Genomic DNA, 8,979 nt, shown 5'->3' with positions numbered 1-8,979 from the left:
CAGTATTAGCATATCCCTGTGCCGTTTGTACTGAGAAGGATAATGCAACAAAATAATGCATACTGTATCACATATCATGTAGTCATGCATCGCTATGGGATAATCTTCCACGGACTTGCTTCCCCACTTGGGTTAACATACATCTTTCTTCATAACACAGTATTGTAACCCAAAACGCTTGAGTGGCTCCATGAGCCTTGCTTTGTGGTGAATCCTAAGTAAAGAAAAGGAAGTCTGTGCTTGCTATGAATCTCACCTGTGCTGAAGGGTAGGATACTGAAGGATATTTGATATACCCACCTGTGCTGAAGGGTAGGATATTGATGTATAACATGAAGGTGAACCACAGTGTGCTGCCGATCAGTATCACGGCCAGGGCCAGCACCGCTAGCTTGTAGTGGCCTCCCATGTAGTCAGCCACTCTGGGACAATTGAAAAATAGGTAAATAGCGTATGTGACAAATACACATGTTGCAATTGAGTGTTGCTGATCAGTACCAAGGGCAGAACCAGCACTGGCAGCTTGTAGTGTCCTCCCATGTAGTCAGAAACTCTGGGGCAATTGCAAAATAGGTAATAGCGTATGTGACAAATACACATATGTTGAAACAGCACCGCTGTTTGGGCTAGTACAACCAGCTTTTAGACAGCAACTCTGGGACAATAAGTGGGTCAAAAGAAAATCAAGTATATCATGTCACTATCTCTTTTGTAAAACGCGTATGATTTGGGAAGAAAATCGAAAAGTTAGCAGACATATGGAATCAGCTGAGTGCTTCTTGGTGATCAGTACAAAGGGCGTAGACTTGATATCCCTATCTGTATCTGTATCTATATAGCCGGTATAACCGCCCTTTGGCGTAACACAGCAGTTTAGCAGGCACGCGGCGCGGCAGTAGCTGGGTATATTACACTGAACGACCTGTCGCACATAAATTTTGCACGCCTATCTGCAAGCGTTCTTCAAAACTATCCAGAGAATATGCCCCTACCTAACCACCTACTTTGCAAAAATAACAGATTTAGGTATACCCCGCGGATAAAAGTCAGCTGCTGTGAGATCTCTCACCTGCCGATGATGATGCCGCTTGCTCCTCCCGTTATGCTGCCGTAAAATCCGACCCACCCTGCCTCCATCTGTGGGAATAGGATAGTCAGTCATGAATGGGAAGATATCAGCATTCATGTATTCTAGCATTGCGGGTAGAAATATTCAAACATTGTATATCAATCTTGGCTGGAAGCTGGCAGACATTCCAGATCAAGGGGTCAACGGATGATGCTATTATTTCACGTTGAGGCAATGTTTTGGTCTGTCTGTCGGTGTTTTACGGTTTTATATTTCCATCGTGCTAGTCGCGTTCACCGTGCAGTGACAGGAATTGACCAAAACTTGTCCAATGTTTTGTTTACATATGTGTTGTATTGTTTACGTGTGTGATGTTTTGTTTACATGTGAGATGTTTGTTTACCTGTATTTACCTGTGTGATGTTTTGCTTACCTGTGTCATGTCTTTTTTACCTGTGTAATGTTTTTTTCAACTGTGCGGTGTTTTGTTTATCTGTGAGATGTTCTGTTTACCTGTGAGATGTTTTGTTTACATGTTTGATGTTTTGTTTACCCGTGTGATGTACATGTGTTATTTATCTGTGTAATGTTTTGTATTCTTGTCCATTTTTCTTACACAGGAAATGTTTTTAGGGTCATCAGATCGACGAGCGGTGATTTCAAATTGCGAAATTTTCAAAATAAGTTTGGAACAACCGTCCGTCTACTTAATAACCAAAAATACCCTCTTATAAAAAACGGATATAGGTTACTCCGCGGATAAAGGTAAACCGACGTCACCTGTGTGATGTTCTGTTTACTCATGTGATGTTCTGTTTACTCATGTGATGTTCTGTTTGCCTGTATGATGTTTTGTTTACCTGTGTGATGTTCTGTTTACCTGTGTGATGTTCTGTTTACGTGTGTGATGTTCTCTTTAACTGTGTGATGTTCTGTTCAACTGTGTGATGTTCTGTTTACCTGTGTGATGTTCTGTTTACGTGTGTGCGGTTGTGTTTACCTGTGTGATGTTCTGCGGGGACAGGTTGACGTCCAGGATGCCGCCCCAGCAGCCGTACGTCCCCGTCACCGAGCCGTACGCCAGGAATATCAGCCAGAACCGCCCGTTCCTGGAACCCAGCAAAGTTAAAGCTAAATTTGCCAGTGCATCTGTAACAGATGCTTGGGGGAGGTGCCCAACTCCATTTCTAAAGCTATACATTTGTGCAAGCCACTACAGCAGGGGGCTGGTCCGCTGGTAGTGATACTGTTCCTCATTATTGCTGAGTGATATAAAAGCGCACGTTCAACTACAGTTCAATGGAAAGCCGTTAAGAGGCGCATTATTAACCTTTACCTTTGTTTTCCCAAACTCTGTCCACCTACCAAGTATCATAAGTATCTAGTAAATGCTTCTAGAGTCATGCTTTCTATGTTCATTTTAAGCTAAAAGTCCCACTAAAGCCCCGGTCACAAAGCGCGTACGATTCCTTGCGATGGACTATTCCGCATATCGTACGATGAGCGCAGTACATCGCAACAAAATCGTAAGCATCGCAAGCCATCGCAACGCATCGGATGGTGTTCAAAATTTTCCCAGCGTCGCACGATTTTTCACTTGTGTCTCTTCTGTATAGCCGTCTGACCGCTTTTGTGCTTCTTTAACCAACAAACATGTGGACGTAGCTGTTAAATACCTTCCTATAATATCTTTAACTGTAAAAATAAATTAAAAAAGACCATGACAACACAATATTACAAGCAAAAGTTCAAATCAATCGTGAGTACTGGTATGGTTATCTCGGCCTGCTTGCCGGCTCTACGTGTCAGGCTCTTACGAAGATCGTATCATGATATGCTATCAACAAAAAGATGCCATCATACAAAAATCAAATGATAAGCAATATATGATATATATTTCCGACTCATAGAGCCTGCCATTATGTTCGAGTTGTCCCCATGGTTATTACGATTATGGTAAACTGACCCAAGAGTGCCAAGACCGACGAGAGCTGAGATTTGATCTAATTATATGACAATGACAATGACAATGATCTTTATTTGCATGACCTTGCCCATATGGGCTAAATGCAGTAGTTACATAAAACTTTGCTGTAAAGAATCTTTACAGTGGCAGTGGGAGAGACAGAACAACTAAGGCTATGCTACACTATAAGTACATCTATCGTTTACAAAATAGTCAAATATGTAATGCTATACTATTCTACAATTTACATGTCTCTTTTCTCTTCTTGAAACAAGTGTATATGAATTCACAGAGTTTTTGCAGTACAATGTTGTCAGATGATTTCATTATGTATACAAAAAGCTCATCTTTTACTAACTGTTTAGCTCGTGTATCAAAATTCAGGGCATTAATAAAAGAATTACGTATATCACTATATAACTCACACTCCAATACAAAATGAACTTCATTTTCAATATCTTTGGCGTTACAAAGTGTACAGATTCTATCACTCGGAGGAGTCCGGTTGTATCTTCCTACTTCTATTTGTAAAGGGTGATCACTAATTCTTAATTTAGCCATGGCTCGGCGATGGCTGAAATTATGTATATTTAGGTACAGTTCTCTTTCGTAGGTGTCTTTGAACTTCCTGTACGTTCTTAGTTTGTTTCCTTGATTTTCCTTTTTTCCATTAGAGTTGAGTTCGGAATTGAAAGTCTGTAGATATATGTCTTTCAATCTTTGTTTCACTTGCGACTGAGCTGATGGTATATTATAGTCTTGGTTCAACAGTAGGTACCCATAACCAGACTCCTCGAGAATCTTACTTACATTTGAAAGCCAACATGGTACCTTACGTCGGTGTAGATCTTGTTGTACAAGGAGTGCTTGATATTGTAAACTATTTGTTGGTACTTCTCTAGTTAACCTGCTATAATAAGAGTAGAGCCTGCTGTAAACCTCGATCCGCAAAGGAAACCTGCCAAGTTCCGCTCTTGTGGCGAGGTTACTAGCATTTCTTCTTACTCCAATGATAGCTTTACAGAATTTCAAATGTGCCTGCTCTAGTGGGGAATTATCATTTAAACCAGCATTGCCCCACACTTCTGCACCATACAACAATATAGGTACAATACATGCATCAAATAACTTACATTGCAGTGATACTGAGGGATTATTTTCGCCCAGAGTTGTTCTAATGCTAAACATCGCTCTTAGCGCCTTCTTTTGGAGGGTTTTCATGGCTGTACTAAAGTTACATCCCGCTGTGAATACCACGCCTAAATAACAATATGAGGAGACTACATCTAGGTCTTTGTCTAATAAATAGAATTTAAAGTTTGACAATATTTCTCCTTTTCTATTAAAAATGATAATTTTTGTTTTCTTGAGGTTTACTGTTAGTTTCCACTTGCTGCAGTAGAGACCGAGAATATTGATTGCATTCTGTAGGCCACGTTGACTTGATGATAAGATAACAACGTCATCGGCATAAAATAAACTCGATACTTGAGATGAATGGAGAATAGGAGCATCCAGGTCTCCTGTATTGAGATCGTTTACTAAATCGCTAATGTACAGATTAAATAACGAGGGGCTTAATACACAGCCCTGTCTCAAGCCGATTTCTATGGGGAAAGTTTCACTCAAGCCTATCTTGGTCTTTACACAAGCTTCTGATTGATTGTATAAACTATTCATGATATCGAAGAATTTGCCAGAAATGCCTTTTGAGAGAAGTTTGAATAGAAGACCATGATGCCAAACGGAATCGAAAGCCTTCGATAGATCAACAAAACAAGCAAAGAGTCGTTTACCGGACTGTGTGTATTTAGAGATTAGGGTTTTCAATATAAATATATTATCTGCTGTTCTGTATTTTTTTCTGAATCCTGTTTGGTTAGGTTTTAATATTTCGTTTTCTTCCATAAAAGTTGACAATCTTTTGTTAAGGATCGAGCTGAATAATTTTCCGAGACAGCTTGAGATGGCAATACCCCGATAATTGTTTGGATCATCTTTTCTTCCCGACTTGTGTATTGGGACAATATAGCTTCTCGACCAGTATTGTGGGAAGGTTCCTGTTTCTAGTACGCTATTAAATAGCTTTGCGAGGGGTCTCAGTAAAAGTATTTTCCCCCCTTTTAACATCTCATTAACTATCATATCTTCCCCGCTAGCCTTTTTGGTTTTGAGTGCTTGAATCGCAGTGCAAATTTCAGATTCTGTGACGCAATAGTCTAGGGGTCCTTGACATGTGTTATCTTTTTGTAAAACCTTTAATTTGTTTAATATTTCTTTCTCGAAATTGTAGTCAAATACCTGTTTCTCTAATCTAGACCTGCTGTGAATGGATATAAAGTGCTCTACCCATGTATCTGTTGGTATGTCTTCTTGATCTGTTGATTTTCATTCTTTAGTTTTTTTAGTAGGTTCCAGAACGCTGTTGGGTTTTTGTCCTGCAGATTTTGTAGTTGTGTTAAAAGATAGTTTTCATGTTCCCTTTTGCGTTTTCGAATAAGTTTGTTAAATTCTTTCTTTTTCCTGAAGTAACTGCCTCTTATGAACGGGTTTTTTGGGTTGCGCACAAGTAGATATCTTAAATTTCGTAGCTCGTTTCTCGCCTCAAAGCAGGATTTGTCAAACCACCGTTTGTTTCTTTTAGATTGTTTCGATTTCTTCTTATGTTTTACTTGCAAAGACATTCTGCCCGCTGTCACTAATATTTCTTGAAACTCTTTTACTTTTTGGTCTAAGTCTGCTTTTGTTGTTGCACTATTAAGACTAAAAGACGAGAAGTCTTTTAATTTCTGAGTGATTATCGGGCAGTTTAATGCATCTATAAATTTGTGGGTAGAGTCTGGACCCCAAACAAATCTCTCTGGGAAAAGACGTGAATTTGATTTTGCTACTTTTACATGTTCAAATGAACGTGATGCTGACCTAATATTTAATGAAACCATACAATGATCTGAAAAGTCTGTTAATGGGTGTACTTTGAACATACTGATGTTATGAAATAGTGTACTGCTGGCGATTACATAGTCGACCGTGCTACAGCCATTGGGCTGGTAGCAGGTGTATTTGCCACTCAAATCCCCCAGTATCCTCCCATTCAGTATGCGTAAGTCAGACTGGGTGCATAAATTTGTCAAGCTTTTGCCAAAACCGTTTGCAGGATTTCTATCGGAAAAGTTTCTAGGGATGTCTATATTAGTGAGCATTTCAGGTTCAAGGTCTAAATCTAAGGGGTCATCTTCATTAAAGTCTTGCAGAGAACCTAACCGGCTGTTGAAGTCTCCCCCAAGAATCACATAACCTTTCGAGGAAAACAGCTCTATGTCCTGCTCTAAGACATCAAAAATCGAATCGTCGGCTCTTTTATGAACGGCCGAATAAACAGGACTTATGTACACACTACAGAGAAAAACATCTTTGGGTGTACCTAAGAGGTCTTTTGATACACGAACCCAGAGTAAATCATTGCATTCAGAAGTACCCCGTTCTCTTTTGATGTGTTTTTCAATTTCTTTTCTAAAATAAAATATGATTCCTCCTGAATTTCTTTTAGCTTTCTGATGTTTTTGTCTAAATGATGAGAGATGATGAAAATTTTGAAAGTCTACTTCTGATGATTCATTACTCCAGGTTTCAATAAGAGCAAAGACATCCAGTTTTTCTAATCTACTTCTAAAACTATCTTCTTCAAGTTTCTTACCCAATCCATGTACATTCCAAAAGCCTATATTCAATGAACTGTAAGGCATAGTTTTGCAAAAATTATAAACTCACGTGCATGAAGCGATCAAACAATTGTCTGCATCACCTGTGCGGGGCGCGCTGTTCTCTGGTTGCGATTGTGGCAGTTGCGACTGATATATTTCCCCTTTTCGTCAATATCGACAATATCAGGTAAAACTGAAACCATCACAACATACTAAAAAATCATAAATCTATAAACTCATCAGTAGACAAAAATTGCCGTAATGAACTCTGCTATGGGGGCAAATAAAACCTTACGACGATAGCGAAATTTTGAACATGTTCAAAATCCATTTCAGCTCTATTTTTCGCCATACGACGCTCCCCGATTTACTATGATTCACTGCGATTGACACAGGCACGCTCTTATGACCTCATCGTACGATCCACTACGCGCTTTGTGACCACGGCTTTATATACTTAAACCATTGCTTCCGATTTTCTTCCGACTTACGTCGCACTGCGATTATCCTGCGCATCGGAAGGAATCGCAAGGAATCGTACGCGCTTTGTGACCGGGGCTTAATACCCCAGGATCCGCAAGGTGTTTCATAGGACCACGTAGGAGCCATGCCCAAAAGTGCACAAGGTATGCACAAGTCATGCTGTTGAATTATTGTTGACCGTTTTGTGTTTTTGCTGTCTTTTATATCGTTCTTTTCGTTCCCGAAAACTGCCCAGACAGCCCCTTTGTGTAAATGTGATGTTATCCTTACCTGAGAAGCTTTTTACAGCCCGATTTGAAGTCCAGTCGTTCTGTGGCGGCGGTGAGGGTGGGCGGGGTAGGCGGCCTGTCCGGGAAGTAAATAATGGTGGCCAGGAACAGGGCTGAGCTCAGGGCAAACTCTGTAACAACACATGTAACATAGATAACGGTGGCCAGGAACAGGGCTGCGCTCAGGGCAAACTCTGTAATAACACATGTAGCATCTACAAACTCGTCTGGAATACGTGCACTATCAGATAGTAGATCAAATTACACTTATCTTTGAGGGAAAGGTTCTCTTTTATCTGTTTTGTTTCCTTCAAATCATTTCTGTGTAGTTATTTTCATTTTGTATACCGAAGTTATGTTGGATAGGTATTTGTTGTACTGTACACAAGGCTCCATTGGAAGCCACATGTAGGAGGTACCTCAGGCTAAAAAATAATCATTCAATGAATCAATCAATCAATCAATCAATCAATCGATCAATTAATTTTTTTCAATCTTTGGGGATGCAGAGTAGGCGTAAATGTTACTTACCAGTGTACATCAAAATCATAATCTCGTCCCTTTCAGTCTTCCATTCTGTTGGTAATATAGGCAAAAAGGTACGTGAATGTTTTGTAAAGAAAATCGATCTAAAGCACGTGGTGAATAGATTTGGACTTTTATTTCAATGATATTGCAACAATGCAATGGAGAGGACATTCCGGCAGCAATGCTGATTTTGGATGCCACCAAGCATACTGTTAAACATCAACATCGAATAACGCAAAGGTATATCAAAACATTCACGTATGACATTAAGGAAAAAAAACAAGATCAAACTTGCTTATAAAAGCAAAACTTCACAATAGATAAACATAGTATATAGTTAAATATAGTTTTAGTTAAAGAGCTTTGGCGAAGTTGAGATTACCTGTTTCGTTTCTAGACAACCGGACTGCATCATCGAAAAGAAACCTGCAGATATCAGATGGTCAGATTAGTATGTAAGACCGAGGTCCTTGGTCGTTCATTTTGGGGAGGGCATTCTAGGTAGTCGCCAATGGTATAAGGCGGCATAATACTATTAGAGCAAGGCAGAGTTGATAATAACCCAAATCTTTATATACAAACAAACGACTATTTTACAATGACTAGTGATTTCATCTCAAGTCGACACCCAGACATCAGTGTTAATGTTGTCTTGAATCATCATTTCCTGCATGTCTACAAACTTGGAGCCATCTAATCTCTCCAATTCTTTAAGTATCTCGCTACTCTATTTCCGCCGTACATTCTTGCAGGCTGTACTACTGCGGGCATACATCAGATCAAACAAACACACCAATTGATTATTATGCCTTTTTCGCATAGGCTACTATAACATTAATGAATATTGGACTCTTCTTTTACACAACCAGTTTATCTCACCTGTTGACGTTTTGATGCCTGTCAGACATCTTTCTCAGAGCTTCTACATTGTAGCAGGAGCTTAATCTCCAAGCAGATCTT

At 39.6% G+C, this 8,979-nt stretch overlaps 1 protein-coding gene and 1 long non-coding RNA gene across 2 annotated transcripts in view; both read right to left on the bottom strand.

The window, feature by feature from the left end:
* LOC118416355 (solute carrier family 49 member 4-like) overlaps positions 1-8,979 on the bottom strand; it is a 16,711-nt gene that overhangs the window by 1,174 nt on the left and 6,558 nt on the right. The window contains exons 4-7 of the mRNA XM_035821448.1: positions 7,493-7,732; positions 2,070-2,178; positions 1,070-1,137; positions 301-422 (exon numbers count right to left, since the gene is read on the bottom strand). Coding sequence (XP_035677341.1) covers positions 301-422; positions 1,070-1,137; positions 2,070-2,178; positions 7,493-7,732 — 539 coding nt within the window. The remainder of the gene's footprint in view (positions 1-300; positions 423-1,069; positions 1,138-2,069; positions 2,179-7,492; positions 7,733-8,979) is intronic.
* LOC118415863 overlaps positions 7,643-8,979 on the bottom strand; it is a 5,651-nt gene continuing 4,314 nt past the window's right edge. Inside the window, exons 2-4 of the long non-coding RNA XR_004831158.1 lie at positions 8,402-8,445; positions 8,023-8,067; positions 7,643-7,685 (exon numbers count right to left, since the gene is read on the bottom strand). This is a non-coding gene — a long non-coding RNA (uncharacterized LOC118415863). The remainder of the gene's footprint in view (positions 7,686-8,022; positions 8,068-8,401; positions 8,446-8,979) is intronic.

Source organism: Branchiostoma floridae, chromosome 5 (assembly GCF_000003815.2).
Source record: "Branchiostoma floridae strain S238N-H82 chromosome 5, Bfl_VNyyK, whole genome shotgun sequence".
NCBI classification, from domain to species: Eukaryota; Metazoa; Chordata; class Leptocardii; order Amphioxiformes; family Branchiostomatidae; genus Branchiostoma; species Branchiostoma floridae.
The sequence above is the reverse complement of the archived record's forward strand: the minus strand, read 5'-3'. Positions and strand labels throughout refer to the sequence as shown.